At 44.7% G+C, this 18,756-nt stretch overlaps 1 protein-coding gene across 2 annotated transcripts in view; it reads left to right on the top strand.

The window, feature by feature from the left end:
- PTPN3 (protein tyrosine phosphatase non-receptor type 3) overlaps nucleotides 1-18,756 on the top strand; it is a 117,515-nt gene that overhangs the window by 82,452 nt on the left and 16,307 nt on the right. The window contains exons 15-21 of one of the 2 annotated variants that reach the window (XM_068973679.1): nucleotides 1,622-1,757; nucleotides 1,981-2,055; nucleotides 3,340-3,396; nucleotides 4,463-4,619; nucleotides 7,050-7,210; nucleotides 18,034-18,124; nucleotides 18,398-18,459. In XM_068973679.1, the coding sequence (XP_068829780.1) occupies nucleotides 1,622-1,757; nucleotides 1,981-2,055; nucleotides 3,340-3,396; nucleotides 4,463-4,619; nucleotides 7,050-7,210; nucleotides 18,034-18,124; nucleotides 18,398-18,459 (739 nt within the window). Of the gene's footprint in view, nucleotides 1-1,621; nucleotides 1,809-1,980; nucleotides 2,056-3,339; nucleotides 3,397-4,462; nucleotides 4,620-7,049; nucleotides 7,211-18,033; nucleotides 18,125-18,397; nucleotides 18,460-18,756 lie in introns of both variants that reach the window. The other variant, XM_068973678.1, reaches the window with a different exon arrangement.

Raw genomic sequence — 18,756 nt, 5'->3', positions numbered from 1 at the left:
AAACAGAAAAGTTGCCCTACTTGAGAACTTTTTTTTTTAGTTTCCTGTTACCTAAAGTCATTTATTTTCAGCCTGAAAACATCCCGCTGGTACACAGCTTTAAGTCCAAAATCTCCTCGCTCTGAAATGCTTTCACATCCATAATACCCCTTAACCGGCAATTTGAGCACCTTAAATTCAAGCTCTTCTCTTGCAAATAGCTCTGTTTCTACACTACTCTGTCACCGAAATTTTTTATCCAAATGAATTGGGATTGTGAATCACTTTGTATGAGTAAAACAATATAGATTGTATATTTAAAGTAAGCTAATTTAAACTTTCTGGGAAACAGAGAGGTACTCCATTAATGAAAAAAAAAAAAAAAAAAACCCTGGAAAAGAACCTGAAATAAAGGTTTAGTAAGAGGCAGCAGTGACTGTTGTCTGTCTGTCTGTCTGTCTGTCTCACTGTCTTTGTCTGCTCACCTTTCCCATCACTAACCTGGAGTGAGGTCAGAATGTGCAGGAGTCTGTGCAACATGAGGACAGCCCCATATTCTGTAGGCGTTTGAAGGCATCTTTTGCTCACCCTGTGGCCCTGGAAGGAGTCTAGTGTGGGTGTGCGTGATGCAGAGAAGTTGTGTGCGCTACGCAGTGTTCATCCTTGCAACCCTAAGAGGTTGGAGAGGATGGTCTTAGGAGCAGATCCTGTGGCTGGGAGAGGGGAGAGGTGCTCAGGGACTCATGTTCATCAGACTCCTGCTGGGTGAGGAGAAAGCTGTGTGACCTGGGGCAAGTCACTCAGTGCCTTTTGACTGGTTTCTTCATCTGTGAAGTGAGAATGGAACAGATGAGCCTAGAGCTCTTTGACACTTCTCAAAGACAGCGTCATCCAGTAGAACTTTCTGCAGTGGTGGAAGTCTTCTGTGACTGGTCTTGTCCAGTGCAGGATCTTCTAGCCACATGTGGCTATTGGGCATTTTTGCAGTGTGACTGGTACAGCTGAGGAATTTCCTAATCTTCACTTCTTTAAATAGCCACTTGTGACTGGTGGCTGCCGTATTGGACTGTGCAGCTCCAAGGTACAGAAGTACCTATATTAGAGAAAAATAAAATGTATGATCTCAGCGGAGGTGATAAGTGGATGTCACAGGTGAATAATGCAAACTAGTATTGATATAAATTGTCCTGAATGTGCAGAGTCAGTCCCATTTCCTCTGGGTAGCAAACTGTCCTGTGAAGCAGAGCTATGAGCGGGAATGAGATGGAAGAAAAAACTTTCAGCTGTGATGGAGACCCACATGCATCTGAGTGAGCTTCAGTAATTAAGCACCAGAGTAGCTGGGCACAGCTCCCTTGTTACCCTTCTAAAGCTGCTGCGTTTTCAGCAGTTCTTGGTACTGCCCTGCCCTCTTTCCCCTTTTCCCCAAAACTAAAAGCTGATGCTATTGAGGCCAGCTGGGGGTGTGGGCAGCCAGTGGACTCTGGGTGTGCACGAGCCCTGGGCTTGACCTTCAGAGCCCCTGTAAGGTTCTAAGGATCAGTAACAGCCGTGAGATGCCAGGCTCCAACAGTCAGTATTGTGTGCTCTGATAAAATATTAATCCAGTTATTAAAATATCTCCTCCTCCCCCACGATGAAGGAGTATATCCGAGAACAGCCCAGCACAAAGCTGCCTGACCCAGAAGTCATCCAGTTCTGTGTCTCCATCTTCAAATGCTCCAGGCTCCTGCTTCCGGGATGGCGTCGATCAGCAGTTCCTAGAGGACTTCCACAGGGTGACCGATGGGGGCTCCGCCGAGGACTCCAGCCAGTACTACTGTGACAAGGTGGGGGGCGGGGCGGCTCAGGTGCTGTGGCCAAAGCAGGGCCAAGCCGGCCAGGCTTCCTGTGTGGGGCCGCCTCTCGGGCAGTTAAGTAGTTAGGACTCAAAGGAAATAGGTTATCACCAATCACTGGAGAAAGAAGTAACGTGATTGACAATTTTCTGACATTTCCCAGAACGATGGTGACGGCTACTTAGTCTTGATCCGCATCACGCCGGATGAAGATGGGAAATTTGGATTTAATCTAAAGGTACGTTGTATGTAATTTATAAGGACGTGTGATGCTCTGAAGCACTCTTCAGATGACTTTTAAACTTCCATTACAAATGTGCCATAGACCTAAGGCTGTGTAGGAGAATTGGCTTGGCCTTCAGAATTGGGAGCTTTTCAGTGGGGCCATAGGAGTTGCCTCATACCAAGTGCCTACTCTACATACTTGTTTATATCCCCTAATTGAGGATATAAAGAGGATCATTCATATCCCCATATTGAGTCCTTTTATTAGGTGGTGAAATTGGTATTTTGAAACATTTTATAGATGTACACTAAGGGGCTTCCCAGGTGGTGCTAGTGGTAAAGAATCCTCCTGCCAATGCAGGAGACCCAAGAGATGCAGGTTCGATTCCTGGGTCAGGAGGATCCATCCCCTGGAGGAGGAAACGGCAACCCACTCCAGTACTCCTGCCTGGAGAATCCCATGCATAGAGGAGCCTGGCGAGCATCAGTCCATGGGGTCGCAAAGAGTTGGACACGACTGACTGAACACAGGCTCAGAGAGATGGGAACCCCTCAGCACTGCTAAGAGAGAATAGGGATTCAGGTGCAGGGCCATAACCTCCTCTTGTTTCCCTCTAGGCCGGCTCTGCACACTATGACCTACGGGCCCAATCCCATCTGTTCTTACAAGTAAAGTTTTATTGGAACACAGACACCCCATTCATTTACAAATGGGTTATATCTCCTTTGGCATTTCGATGGCAGAGGTGCTAGAGTGCCCTCTGTCCCATAAAGCCACAAAAAGTAATATCTGGCCCTTCACAGAAAAGGTTTATCAGCCTTAGAGCAGAGTGAGGGCAGGTGATCTTTGCTGCCCACCCTGCAACTGCCATCATACACTCCTTTCTGATAGCCCAGCAGCCCCGCTGACAGCCAGTTCTCAGAGGTCAAAAGCCCTCACAGTCTGGGACCTTTCCACGGCTCCTCCCCTCCACCGTAAACTCCTCTCCCAGCAGTGCTTATGGGCTGGGCTTTTAGAGTCTTTTTCCTGAGGATGTTTGCATTTTTTGAAAGGAGCCTGCTTCTTCCAAGTGCATCTTTAGTCCATGGATGGTGGGGATGGCAGTGGGAGGCTTCTGAGTGGCCTTCTGGTTGACCCGCTAGACCCATAGCCTCTGGAACCTTATCCTAAAAGGTACCAGCCCTTGGGAGTAGAGTATATTTAAGTGAAAGTTGAGCCCTCCCTTTGTGTCAGAGATATCTGCATGTCTTTGGTGCTGGGAACAACTCAAGTGGTTTTTAATGAATATGTTTACAGGGAGGAGTGGATCAAAAGATGCCTCTCGTGGTGTCAAGAATAAACCCAGAGTCACCTGTAAGTAGACGTATTCTGTAATTTCCCAAGTCCGTTTTCCCATAAATGTAACAGATTTCTATTTCTGTGTCCTGTTTCTTTTTTACCGGCAGCATAGAGTGTGTGTCAATGCATGCATAGAGATAGGAAGAAAGAATTTTCCAGGACCTTGCTGCCTAGTGTGGCCCCCAAGGCTGCAGCACCAGCATCCCTTGGGAAGCTTACTAGAAATGCAGATTCTCGTACCCCACCCCAGACCATCTGGACCAGAATCTGCATTTTTAACCAGATCCCCAGGTGATGGGGAGGCACATTAAAGTGCAGAAGTCCTGCTCACAAGAAGGCAACTGGGGCGTAGCGTTTGCGGTTCTACAAGCTCTAAGTGGGCTCGTGGGTCTTGTGCCTCTTCCTCCACCCCACCCCCACCCCACCCCATCCTCAGCCCTCTGCCTGGGCCTCTAAGCATCTAGGAGATGATTTTTTTTTTAAGCATTGAGCACCAAAGAGTCCCTGTACCTCCTAAGAAAGGGACCCTTTTGGGGGTTTTACTCTTAAGAAGTCTTTAAGCTTGTGCTTTACTTTTTCTTACTGTTTATGGCCTCTATGAATTAAGAAGCCTATTGATCAGTTACATGGCTTCTTGTCCATAACAGTTCGTGCCTTGGGGGTTATGCTTGCAAAGGCTTTCTCCATCACAAGACAGCTATATATTTGCTTTTAGCTGACAAATCATTTTCTACCAAAACACCTAGAAAAACAGAAGATAGAGGTATTAGAGTCATTCTGACATTACAGTAATAAGTGAAGCTTGACTGCCATAGAGAAATAGCCTCAGTACTTTTTTTCACTGTATTCTGAAATGTTTTCATTCGTAATGTAGGTTCTGAGCAGCAGTTCTTTAAAATCCCACCACTAGCCACCATGTCAACATAGCAGTTGCTGTAATAAAAATAAAGGCAGTAATGCCAGGGGGAGAAAAGCAGAACTTGGTCGCAGTCTCCAGTGTCCAGGCTCAGAAAGCATCAGGTTCTCCCCTTGAGGATTATGTTATGGTAACGAAAGAAACTCACTCTTCCCCTGCATGCAGGCAGACACCTGCATTCCTAAGCTGAACGAAGGGGATCAAATCGTGCTAATCAATGGCCGGGACATCTCAGAACACACCCATGACCAAGTGGTGATGTTCATCAAAGCCAGCCGGGAATCGCACACGCGGGAGCTGGCCCTGGTGATCAGGAGGAAAGGTAACAGCCCCTGAGGGAGAGGAGCCTTAGCGAAGAGGGCCTTCTCCGGCCCGTTCCTTGGTTTCGAGATGTTGTGCTCATAGCCAGCATCGGTAAATCAAGACCTTTCCCCTGTTGGGAAACAACCTGCTGGCTGACTTCTCACTTGAAAAATGTGGAGATTTGGCCCCACAGGGCCCCATCCCTCATGACCAGTCCTCTGCGGGTAGGCAGCACCCCCTGCCCCCACTTTCAATACAAGACATGACATTCCTCTCCCCTGTTCCTCGCAGGTCCATCTCAGCCCCCTCCACACACCCCTCTTAGCTGCCTGCCTCTGCCTTCATTTGCATTTTCAACCCTTTCTCAAAGGATCGGGTTATATTTCATTCACGTGCATTTGGTTTCCTTGGAGAGGCTTTAGCAGAATGGGGCCGGAGCCTGGCTGCCTCAAGGCTGTTCTAACTCTGCCTCCTCCTGGCTTCCGGGACCTTGAGCAGATTTCTTACCCAGTCTGTGTTTCAGTTTCCTCTAATGTAAAATGAGGATGACATAGTCGCTACCTCCCGGGATCCCTGTGAAGATAAAATGAGGCTCATACTGGAAAGCATCAAAGATGCTGCCCAGTTCTTAGTGGGTGTTGGAAGGGCAGCCTCTGTTGAATACGGCTACTATTAGTGTTGTTGTTGTTATAAAGCAGGAAGCCCAGTCCTCGAATCCTCCTTCCCAGCTTTCAGACACTGAAGGTAAATGAAGCACGTGACTCGGGCCCTGGCCCTGCATCTCCGTCTGGACTCACAGTCATTGGCACAGCCCACGCCCCCCACATACCTGCCGTCTTTGTTCCCACTAAAACTCCCAGTGCCAGCGCTCATCCCACCTCTTCTGTGAGGTCCTCCCGAATCTCTCCAGCCCCCTAACCCAGCTCCTCCCACCACCCATCTCCACCAAGCCCAGCTCCACCCTGGGCACATAGTAGGTGTCACTAGTGACAGTGGCCGACATCTGTGCAGCTCCAGTGAAGTGCCTGCCTGGTGTTAGTTGCTTTGCATAATTACCCCCTTCCATTCTTACAATGATCTCATAAGGCTGGTATTCTTATCCCCGAACGAGGATAACAGTCACAGAGAGGTTAAGTAACTTGCTGTGAGTCTCGTAAGGCCACGTGATGGTAGAGAAGGAAGGAACCCAGCAAGTGGAAGCAAGCCTGTCCATCACGTGAAGTGCCAGGTGACCTGCTGGCTGATAAGGGGCGGGGCCTTGGGGGAGGGGAAGGGGAGTGCTCTGGCCAGGCCTTGGGTGGGCATCCCCCACTGACCCATGGCAAGCGGCCGGCACCTTTTTGAGGTGAGGAACAGAGATGTTTGTAGACTAGTGGAGTTGCAAGAGCCATGCCACCGATTTTCTGTAACTGTCATGATAAGTTCGTTTTTAAAATAAACATTTAAATAAAAAAATAGTAGTAACAGAGTTACAGAACCCATGAAAATCAGTGAAGCATCTGAGCTTCTGTGATCAGTGAAACGAATGTTCCCTTTAGAGTCAGACGTGTGGACTGAATCCCCGGGTCCCACCCTGGCAGGCTGGGTCACCTTGGACAACTCTTTCGCCTGTGAGCCTGTAAAGTGGGAATAAATAGCTAAATAAGGTGGGAATACTAGTCAGCACTGTAAGGATTCAGTTCAACTGTGTGGCAAAATGTAAAAGTTGTTTCTTCTCTTTTACCTTGAAGACAGTAGAGAGTCACTGAAGGCTCTGGAGTAAGGGAGTGACTTCTCTTTCTGGGTCGAAAGGGAACATTCAGAGATGATCCCAAAGTTGGACGTGATGGTGGACAGAAAGAGGCACGTGAGGGAAGTGGTGTGCATGGAGGGGAGGAGGAGGTGCTCTTTTGGTTTTCACCTGTATCGAGTCTGACGTGAAGGGAGAATTCTGAAGAAGCAGCTGAGAGGTGTCTACTCCAGAGCCTCCCACCTAACAAGAGCCTTGAGTTAGAGATGAACTGACCTAGCTCTGTGGGGTAGGGGTGTGGGCAGCGCCAGACCCCATACCAGCTTCCTGGGAAGATGCCTGTTTGAAGGGAACCTGAGAAGGAAAGAAGAGCTGGGTAGAAGAAGAACCAGGTCGGAGAAAGCAAAGGGAGAAAATGTGTTCTCTTCAATGACATGTGTTCCCGTCCTCTTACCTCTGACAAAAGCCTCTTGAGTCCTAAACACCATCATTTAAGGCTAACCAGAAAGATTAGTATGTCATTCTGTATAATTAGCACATATTGAATCATTCAACGGGAAGTAGTATCTTTGGTGAAAATGATTACCATGTGCTTAATCATTTAATAAGATGTTTTAAACTGTCTGCATTCAGGTGTCACAAGTATAATTTGCGGGGGAGGAAACTGATTCCCTGCGCGTGGCTGGGCAACCCTGACGCACCCTTTCTTGTCCACTGCAGCTGTCCATTCGTTTGCCGAAATCAAATCTGAAGATGAACTGAACCAGCTCTTCCCAGAGGCCATCTTCCCCGTGTGTCCGGAGGGCGGGGACACACTGGAGGGTTCCATGGAGCAGCTAAAGAAGGGCCTTGAAAGTGGGACGGTGCTGATCCAGTTTGAGGTAAGAGACCCCCGGGGCCTCGGTGGGCTGCTGATGGCTGCAGGGTCCCCCGAGTCATCACCAGGCAGCCGGACTCATCGAGGAACCCCTGAGGGGCTCAAGGCCTCCGGGAGAAAGCCGGGGTGGGGTGGCTGGGGCCATGGCCCATCCCTGAACTCTGCCTCCCCTTCCTGTTCTAGTAACGATCAGTAGTCATGGAGAAATCTGTCAGAAACCGAGGAGGTGGGACTCTGAGAATGTTTAGCTGCCAACACAAAAGCTCAGAACACTCGCAGTCGAAGGTGGTGGAGAGGCAGCGTGGGCGAGCGCAGAGGGCTGATGGAGGAGCCGGGCCCTGACCCCAGCAGGCATGCTGTAATTTGGAGCACTTGATACCATCCCATGAGGGCACAGGGGCTGGGCTTCTCAAGTCCCCCAGAACCTTGGGGACATGAGTGGGGATCAAAGTCAGACCCCATCTTCCCTCCCCAGGAGACACCTCTGCTCATGGGATTGAGGTTGTTGACAAAGGCACACACAGAGACTCTGCAAAATAAAGTAGGACTCAAGGAGGCTCAGTTTTCAAGTCAGTTTTACTGACTGCCAGCAGCAGCAGCAACAGAATATAAATAGAATGTATTTATCTTCCACATTTTTTAAAAGTGGTAGAAGACAGAGTCGTTCATGCAGTGAAAGATAACAGAAGCGAACAGAGAAAGCATAAAACAGGCCGATGAAAGACAGTTGATCATGATTAATGACAACACACAGTCTGGATTCATAAATTAGCAAAGTCTCAGGTCAGATTCAAAAGCCGGAGTCTGCACTGCATTGTTTATTAGAAAGCCATATAAAGGGAAGAGTCGCAGAAGCAAAACTAGGGAATTTGTCAAATGTTTATGACTGCATATTGGTTTAGGAAAGCATAAGTAATGTGAATATCAAACAAGAAAGATGCAAAGCAGAGAGTCTTGAGTGAGAGGTTTATTTTACAATGGGGTAAGGAATAGAATGTAAATAAAATACATTATTAGAGCAGTGTGTATTGAACAACAGTAGAAAGGAAAACCCACAATGAAAGGTGAGTTGACCCCACCCAAAAAATCAATAGGGAATTTTGAACTTAACAGCCTTGACAGATAATATAGACAAAAAATAAGTTGAAATCAGGATAAAAGGGTAAGAATAGTAAGATTACTTAGATAGAATTGATGAACATATACTAAATATCTATTAATACAAAGATAAAACCTTTTTTCCAGTGGCCTGCAGGAGGCTAGGTAGGCTTAAGACTTTTAAAAGAAAAAAAATTGTAGACTCTTTGCATTGCAAAAACCTCAAAATTGAGACATACATTTTAAACACTACAACTCAGGTTTTTGGGCAGGGGGGTGAAGTGTCTGATTTGTTTTTTTAACTTTTTATTTTATATTGAAGTTTAGCCATTTAACAGTTGTAATAGTTTCATGTGCACAGCAAAGCGACTCAACTTTAAACATGTATTAAAACACTTAAAACAAGGAGTACTTAAAAGCCAGAACATATCAGTTTTATTCTGTTGGCAGGGAATTGGAAGGAAATGTCAAGGGGGAATTGTACTTTGGAGTCGTCCGTTCCTTCATCCAGCGAGTGTGTATTAGGTATTTATCATGTGCCAAATGCTGGATCAGGAACACAGTCGGGGAAGAAGGGGGATTTCTGGCCCCAAGAATCTTACAGTCTTAATTTTGGTATATTGGTGGGAATGTATCATGAGTCCCAGAAGCAGCTGAAGACCAAGGTTTCATTCCACAGAATGTATGTTCTGTAGGAACTGGAGGTGAGAGGTTTCCTCTAGAATAAGATGTAGTATTAATAGAGGGTGGATGGGATTAAGTGTGGAGGGGAGGGTATCCCAGGATGGTCGCAGACTAAGCTCATAGGCGCAGGTAGGCAAACAATCCTCCCTGGGGTGACCGGCACTCAAGAGTCCTGGGAGATGTCTCCAGGTGACAGAAGCTCTTCACCCAGGCTGAACCAGGTCTCTTTGATCAGACTGTCCACAAGGAGGCGCTGTGGGCTCTCTGTGAGGAAAAAGATGGCGCCTGGTCTTCAACAGTGCTCCAGAAAATCCCCTCCCCTTTCACGTTTTCCATGAGACTCCTCTAAGAGGTTTGTTTTCCTTGAGCAATAATGTTCACTGAAATTTGTTAAGAAGATAAAAAATGCTTTAGCAAGAAGTACCCAGCTGTCCCCCTGTGGTTTTGAGCAGTATTTCTCACAGGGTGACACCCTGACCACCTGTGTGGGTATCACCTGTGAAGTGAAGTGAAGTCGCTCAGTCGTGTCCGACTCTCTGCGACCCCATGGACTGTAACCCACCAGGCTCCTCCGTCCATGGGATTTCCCAGGCAAGAGTACTGGAGTGGGTTGCCATTTCCTTCTCCAGGAGATCTTCCCAACCCAGGGATCGATCCCAGGTCTCCCACATTATAGGCAGACGCTTTACCATCTGAGCCACCAGGTATCACCTGAGGAGATTGTTGAACAGCCTCAGCCCACAGCTACTCAAATCAGCCGCACTGGGAGGGCACCTGGGTACTGGTTCTTAATAAGGTCACCAGGAGGCTTTCTTGCACAAGCTGATCCTCAGAATGAGAGAGTAAAGATCACACCAGAACCACTGTCCCACCTAAGTCCTGCCTTTAGAGCCTATACTTGGACTACAGAAGCAATAAGAAATGGAGGACATAGAATTTTTCGGGTTAAATTCTTGTATGTACACATTTCATTCATTTAATCAAAACATTTCCTAGAAATTAAGTAGGAAAAGCCTCTTTTTCCACACACTCCAAAATGCGGAACAAATAATAGCAGAGCTGCTCTTCGATGGAGCTAGAGGGATCCATGGAGCCCTGACTTTCCGTCTCTCCACATTGCCCACGAAGGAATCCTAGACTGTGAAACTCAATTCAACAACCACTGCTCTAGGTGGGGGAAGATGTCTTACACAGCTGCTGAAGGAGCGGAAGACCAGAGGGAGGCAAAAGGTGCCTCGAATGTGCCTTTACCGTGTGCCAAGGGCTTATGGACATCCTCTCCCAGTAGCCCCCCTGTAGGTGCTGTCATTATCACTTTGTATAAATTGTATACAAATTTGTATAAATGAAGGATCAGAGTCTTGGAGAGGTTCTCTTACAATAAATGGCACAGCCTGATTGGAACCCAGGCAGGCTAAACTCACAGAACTTGTCCTCTTAACAACTGTAGAACCTTCATGTAGTTATATGCGCGTGTGCTCAATTGCGCAGTCATGTCTGACTCTGCAACCCCATGGACTGTAACCTGCCAGGCTCCTCTGTCCATGGGATATCCCAGGCAGGAATGCTAGAGTGGGTTGCCATTTCCTCTTCCAGAGAATCTTCCTGACCCAGGGATCAAACCAGTGTTCCTGCATGGGCAGGCAGATTCATGGTGCTACTGAGCCACCTGGAAACCCCCTTACATAACTGCTGTTTCTGCATGAGAATTGTTAGAATAACATAACATCAGAGCTAAGAAAGATCTGAAATGCCGTCTAGCCACGTGGAGTGAGAAGACTAAATCCTGACTCTACCACTTGCTTCCTATGTGACCTCACACACGTCCCTTAACCTCTGTGGCCTCTACTTCCCCATCTGTAAATTGGGTATTTCACGGCTAGTTGGTTTTTTTTTGAGGAATAGCTGATTAACAATGTTGTGATAGTTTCAGGTGAGCAGTGAAGGGACTCAGCCATTTGGAATGGACAGGTACACACTGCCATGTCTAAAACGGATAACCAACAAGGACCTACTGAATAGCACATGGAACTCTGCTCAATGTTATGTGGCAGCTTGGATGGGAGGGGAGTTTGGGGGAGAATGGAAACATGTATATGTATGCCTGAGTCCCTTCAGTGTTCACGGGAAATTGTCATGGGCTAGTTGTAAGGGTTAAGAGGAGATAAATGTGTTGTCTGCCACATGGTCAGAGTGCAATAAAAAGTAACTATTACAATTTATAAATAAAGTCTAAAGAACCCGCCCCGTCCATACAAGAAGTGGAACCCAGCGTGTCTGACTCCAGGGTCTTGGCTATTCTGTTTCCCCACCTGCTCCTCTTCCAGTGCCTTTGGCAGGTGGCAGCTTGACTGTTGGAGGCTGTGTCTAAGAGCAAGAGGCAGGGCCTGGTTCCTAGCAGGTGCCCATACCACCCTCTCCCCGGCACAAAGGACCTGCCCTGGGGGATCTCGGCTGTGGGTGGAATCCCTTTTGCAATGATAACAGGCTGGTTTTCAGAACAGCTTGCTTTGAAGCATTTTTCATTAATGGAATTCCCCTGTCCCTCCTGTGGCTTTCAGTAAACAATTACAAATGTGTTCCAGAAAGCATTTGGTTCCGGCTGTAGTAAAATCGCACTTAATAATTAGTGTTTCTATAGCATTTTAGAATGCACCAAGTGCGTCTCACATATGTTGTCCCAGTTGACTCTCTCAGCAGTTCTGTGAGACAGATAGGGGCAGAATTATTGGGATCACTCCTTTTGTAAGTGACGAGAACAAGGCTCAGTGGCTGCAGGACTCCCCCAGTGCCACCCTGCTGGTCAGAGATAGAGCTGGGATTAGCATCTGTGTTGAAAGCCCATTGTCAGAACTCACCAGGTGTGACCCAGTTCTCCACCCAGCCTCCAATGGGAGCTCTTGTCTTCAGGAGCCACACGGTGTGAGCCATTTCTTGTGACCCATTTGCCAGCATTGATCACCAGCCCCAAATCGCCTCAATACCGTGTGCAGCCGAGGTACACCGTTCCTCTGTCTCTCACGTAAAGGAGCCCAGACTTGGGGTTCACAAGGCCCAAATCCATTACCATTACCACCTCCAGGACGCTCTCCTCTAAGGAACTCTTGGACTCAGCCCCAGAGTCATTCCTTCCTGAGTAACCTGTGGCTCATTCCATGCTTTTTCCCGAGTTGAGCTTTCTGTGTCGGCAAGGGAGAGGGAATGCATTCAGTATAGTCAACCCTGGGTAAGAGCTAAGTGATGATGCGAACTGTCCTTTGAGAACCAACTTCCCAGCACACGAAGGCCCCTCGTGCCCATCCTCACCCAGTGGCCTTGCAACCTCTCTGGAGATTTGTGGAATGCAGTTAATAGAAAATGAGAAACATCTGTCCTCTCGCCTCCCAGGACTGATGAGTTGGAGGAGTGTCTACAGAGCTCCATCAAAGGTCATGCCAGACTTGGAGACCCCTGCCCCTCCCACCTCAGCATCTTCCCTCTTTACCAAAACCAGATGCCATCTTTTTATCTCTTCTGACCACTGTTTTTCCTGAACCTGCTTCTACATCACCCATTAGAAGAAACATCCATTACTGTCAAAGCAGGTGACTTACTACTTACTGGCTGCTATGATCATTGTAAACTTGACTTGGAAGGACAAAAACAGCTGAAGGCTTAACACATGTAGGTGCGCCTTCAAGATCGAAGCTCACACCAAAAAGCTTTTTTTTTGACTTTCCAGATTTTTGTTTTAAGAATGGCAAACGTTATCAAGTATAACATCCATGGAATACAAGGAGCAGACTGTGGGCTTTGGAATGAACACGAGAAGCCTTTACCTTTCATGTGCCAGGGACCCATTTAAAGGAGTTGCCACCCCAACTCATTGCCAAGGATTTCCCTGTGAAAGAATAAGAGTCTTGTAAGAATACTTGAGTCTGCCAGCCCTGGGACCTGCATCTAGGACTGGGATCTGAAGTAGCACTCTCAAAAGTCCCCAGATTGCCAGCAACAGTGTCAGTTCATTTCGGCAAGCCTTTACAGGAAGGTAGGGAGAGATTCTTGAGTCCCCCCAAGGCAGTGTCCTGGCCCTCTGACTGGGTCAGGTACAAGAAAGATGAAAGTCCCTAATGTGGGTGAGCTGTTGATGAGCAGGGAATTGTTCTTATGTCTGCAAAGTAGAGAATAACCTCTCAAGGCCTTCATGAAAAGGGACTACTCTTAGCCTAGTTACCTGCCTCTAAGCCACCTCTCATCCTGCTCTTTTGTTCAGAGCAGCAGATCCCATCATTCTGCCACACTACACATTTTTATTGAGCACGCTGGCCTAGGGCTTTAATGGAACAAACAAAGTTACCTGCTTTCGTGGAGACCACAGTTTAGTGCTTGGTACAGAAAGTACAGTGTATGACTGTCTTGAAAGTCTTTGCCCTGCATTGGACTGTGGGTCATTGCCAAGGGCATGAAAGGCAGTCTCTTTCTACCGTTTGCTCTCCTTGCCTATTGTCCCTTCAACTCCCTTCATTTTTTTGTCTTTCCTTTTTTTCTTCCTCCTCCTTGGATTGTTGCTGCTGCTGCTAAGTCGCTTCAGTCGTGTCCGACTCTGTGCAACCCCATAGACGGCAGCCCACCAGGCTCCCCCATCCCTGGGATTCTCCAGGCAAGCCTTCAGGAATTCTAATGGGAATTCCCTCTCAGTCTGGTAGTACAGTTGATGGGGTGCTTGCTTCCACTGTGCTCAGCCTTGCCAGCACATGCTGGTTGGAGCCAAGTGGGTGTCCAAGGCCTTTATCTGAGGGGTGTGAGCAGGGTTTATATCTTTGGTTGGACCAGAAATCCGAGATCAGCGTTGTCTCCTGATGTCCTCTCTCTGCTCTGAGATGATCTTTTCAAAGCAGACGTGTTTAAACTGGAAAACTGATACCTTATCCAGCCCATGCAAACCATGCTGATCTCCTCCAGTTCCCAGTGTTCAGTTTTCTGTCTCTGAAGTTCAGAGCCAGTGATACTGTGTTTAAAGCTGTACTTTAAATACAGCTGTCCCATAGCAAACCCTCTCAGCTGATCTTATAATTCACCCTTAGTTTCACAACTACTCAGAACTAGACCCTGGTGGCTCAGATGGTAAAGAATCTGCCTGCAATGCAGGATCCTCAGGTTTGATCCCTGGGTCAGGAAGAGCCCTGGAGAAGGGAATGGCAACCCACCACAGTACTCTTGCCTGGAGAATTCCATGGACAGAGGAGCCTGGAGGGCTACAGTCCATGGGATTGCAGAGTCAGATATGACTGAGCAACTAACACATAGAATTACACTCTGATAATGATGAGAACAAAGCACTTGAGGACATTAAAAATTAAGATTTTAATAAAACTAAGTGGTCTTACAACCCTCCCTGCCTATGACCTTCCTCAGCCTCCTGATTGCTCTCATTCTAGGGCAGAATTAAAGGGATCTTAACGACTGGCAGTTCTTGCCTGCTTCACATACCTTTAGCCCAAGAATGAACAAAACAAACTGTCTTTCCAACGAGTAGTTCTTGAAAGAGCCGTGTCTCAAGTTCTGCCTAATGGTCTTCAGCTCATTTTCTTCCATCCCTGATTCTTGCAGAAAGACATACCTGTGTTTCTAACACATCACTGTCCACTCTGGACCACTCTTCCTCTGGGCAGTGTGCCACACAATTTACAAAGTCTGGAGAAGAGTCAGTAAATTAAAAGAACTTGAAAAGCAACTGCTAACTCCTTCAGAAACTAAGTGTGTGAACAGGACTGAAGCAATCCAGTGGGAAGAGCATTCAGTATTAGCCTTGGCAAGGCAGACATAAAAATGAGTGTGTTGTCAATCCTTCTAAAGGCCAAAAAAACACAAAAAACAAAAACTTACCTTTACTTACCCAATTCTGTGTAAAAATTTTTTAGTTTTATATATAAATTTCTTTTGTTGTAGCTCTTTTTCTTCTTTCATTTGAATTTTTAAAAATTCACATTGTAATAATTCAAGTAATTCAGAAATCTCCTTTAACTTCTGTTATAACTTACAAATAATAATTTGATGTGTATCCTTGCATACTTGTTCTATTGTTCATGCAAATAAACTTTATACACACATGTATGTAAGTGCACATACATTGTACACACATTGTACATACGCTGCTATGTATAGAAGTGGGATCATCACTGTTATTCTGCCACTTTTATTTTTTACTTAACTAGATGAGGGGATATCCTTTTGCATCTGTACTTTTAGTCCATCTTATTCTATTACTTGCACATAATTTGTGGTATGACGGTATCATAATTTAAGTCGACACTTCTCCCTATTAGGAAATATTCAGGCTGTTTCCAGTTTTCTACTAATAAGAAAATATTTTGATGCAGATAAATTTCTTTGATATGTATCTTTATGCACTTCTGTCAAATAAAGTCCAGGGTGTGCACATTTAAAGTTTTACAGATAGTTCTATAGTACTTTATTTTTTATTTTGCTTTAATACTCTATAATCTTATCAGCACTTATTTACTGCTGAGATACTTCATAAACTTGTTGCAGTTAAAGCCCTTTGCTAGATCTATGCTTTTCCACTAAACCATCTCAAGTTGATTACATTTACATTTTTGTTATTTGGAAAAGAAAAACTTCCTGCCTCCAGGTTAGCATTACTGATTATATTCACTCAATTAGATTTCACTTCTATGAAGTTAGAACTAAAATGACATTTAGGGGAATTGACTGACTTAGATATTCTCCTTCTCCCGGAATCAAACCAAAACTTCTAATAAATCACAAATGTATTTCTAGAAGGAGCCTGGAGAGTCCATTAAAGCTCATAGACATCTAAGAAGTTGCTCAGTGGCTACTTGATTGTTAGGAGCTGAAATTGTAAAGATGATTAATACTTGAGCTTAGGGAAATACTGGAAATTCTGAACATTTGGTAAATGTATGAGACATAATTATCATTACCAAAAATCTCTCTGCTAATTGTCTCCTGTGCAGTTTGTTTGTTTAGTAAAAGAACTAATCAGAGAAAAAAAAGAAACAGACCAACAAAAGCTGGTTTATAAAATAAAAAATACAAAATATGCAAAAATATACAGGGAAAGACATTGTTCTGCCTCTCTATTCACATTGCAAGCACATTTTAATTGATGATGCTGGCTGCAATTTGGCAAACTAACCATTCTCATATTCCCCTATAGGACAACTGCACTATATACATACATATCTCCTCAAAAATATGCTTTAATTCAGTAATTCTGTTCCTGGGAATATTTAATAGTAAACAATTGAAAACAGTTCAATCAAGAAGTGGAATAAAAGTTAAACTTTGAAAACTTACAGATTGTTGAGCTAGCTGAAATCATGTATATAGAGAATATTTCAAGTGTTTAAATGACACAGGAAACTAGGCATTATATAATAACTAGGAGAAACAGCCTTCAAAAATATGGTGATAGGTCCCAGAACACTTCTTGTGAGACATGAGATCCTCCATGGCCAGGTTAGCTTGAGAAATGCTCTAATCAGAATTAAACAAGCTTATGCACTGCAGGACTTGCCAAGTTAGAGATTCATAGAATATAAGATGACTTACAGTATTACCTAAATTTCCTTGACCTTGAAACTTACTCTAAGCACCACCTAGTATAGTTTTTTCTAGAATACTTGGGTTCCATAGAACATAATATAGGAAGTGCTAATATACGTTGTCTCATTTTTTGTTTTTAAAAAAGTAATGTATCTGTGTATTATGTGTAGTCACACATATAATTACATACATTGGTATACATGTGTGCATGAAAAACAGATAAAATAGATGGAAAGAGATATCTTAGGGTTGTGAAGTTACTGATTGTTTTTTTGGTTTATATTAGTCTGAATTTTTCAAGTTTTCTCCAAAAAGTCACTTCCAACACTGAAAAAAAAAAGAAAACTTTTAGAATTCCCACAAAGTTAACTAAAACCACTGGTGAATATTGTTTCACACTCTAGTTCAAAGTGACAGATACAGATGTGTAGAAAAGAGAACTCAAAAGGGCAGGAAGAAACTTTGGGAAGGAATAGATGTGTCTTGGGGCTTCCCTGGTGGCCCAGCTAGTAAAAAGCCCATCTGCTAATTCAGGAGACGAGACTCGGGTTCCATCCCTGGATCAGGAAGATCCCCTGGAGAAGGAAATGGCAACCCACTCCAGTATTCTTTCCTGGAAAATTCCATGGACAGAGGAGCCTGCAGGTCTGTAGGGTTACAAGAGTCAGACACAACTTAGTGCTATCTTTCTTTCTTTTTCAAAGAGAAAAGCTCAAGCATTAGAGTCAGATCAGAGTTCAGCCTCTCGTTTGTAATCTTGAGCCAAGCTTTTCATCTGTGTCTCTTGCTTGCAAAATAAGAATACTATTCAATACCTTTCCTAGAGCTGTTATTAACATGACATCAGGTACAGTACAAACGTGTCTAATATGTGCTTCTAGATATGCAGTGAGGGTTTTAACTGAATTTTTGCTAGTGATTGCATGCATAGGGAAATACCTCCTTAAAGGAATATTTAATTGAAGTTTACTATGTATTGAAATAAATGTTTTTACTGTGGAGGTATACTTCTGAAATGATGAATGAAAATCCTCTTGTTCTTGGCAAAGAACGTGGTTCACTCCATTAAATTGGAGGTAAATGTTTTTAGACTAATGTAAATGATTTCTATTTAATTTTTAGTCAGAACTCTATTTTTTTCCTCTACTTGCTTTTAGTTCTTGTCAAATAATTGTCATGAAGATGAAGTTTTACTTACTGTGATCCATTATCTGTGACTCACACTCCTTCCTATGACTTTTTTCCCCCAAGAGTCTCATGTTAAAAAAAAATCCATATATATTGAAGAATTTAGTCAGTTTCTCATGGGATTACAGAATTTCTTCCTGGGAAGATTTTTCTCTTAATATATAAAACCACTATTAAATGTTAAGATTTGGCTGCTGTGAATGGTAAACTTTACTGTTAGAGTATGTTTTCACACTCTTCATAGCTGTTTTTTCCTTTTTTTTTTTTCACTTTCTGTTTGTCATATAGCAACTCTATAGAAAGAAGCCTGGTTTGGCCATCACGTTTGCAAAGCTGCCTCAAAATCTAGACAAAAACCGATATAAAGATGTACTGCCTTGTGAGTATCTGGCATGAATGCCTCCTCCCCCCACACACACTGAGATAATGTTTCCCTTTTTAAAACAGATTGTCTGGTATTCTGGAACGACTCTCAGTGTGTCTGTAAACACCACCGTCTTTATTGCAGCCATTTCAAACTCGGAACAGTTGGGGAATAGTGTTTATGCTAATGAGGCGAGGGCTGCAGATGGGCTGGGAACTGAACCCTTGTTTACTTGGGGTGGTAAAAATAACACTCCGAATAATCAGTAAATTTCTTTCTCCTCCACAGATGACACCACCCGGGTATTGTTGCAGGGGAACGAAGATTACATTAATGCGAGTTATGTGAACGTAAGTTAGAATTCCGGATCATGAGAAAAGGCACATTAATCGTTGTAACAAGCATGACAGTGACATGCGTGGTGCTTTGCAGTCGGTGAACTGCTTTCCTATTCACTGTCTTGTCTCAGCACCACAGCAGCCGTTGAGGAAAGGCAGGATAGTCTCATTATACAGAGGATGACACTAAGGTTCAGAGATTAAATCATCTGAAAAGTCGTAAAGCTAACAGGAGACCAAAATTCAGCCTTCTGTCCTCAACTGCTGACCTGTAGGTGTTTTGTTTGACCATTGGTACATTTGTAACTT

The sequence above is a fragment of the Capricornis sumatraensis genome, chromosome 6 (assembly GCF_032405125.1).
Source record: "Capricornis sumatraensis isolate serow.1 chromosome 6, serow.2, whole genome shotgun sequence".
Lineage (NCBI taxonomy): Eukaryota > Metazoa > Chordata > Mammalia > Artiodactyla > Bovidae > Capricornis > Capricornis sumatraensis.
Note: the sequence above shows the minus strand (reverse complement) of the source record. Positions and strands in the feature narration are given on the sequence as shown.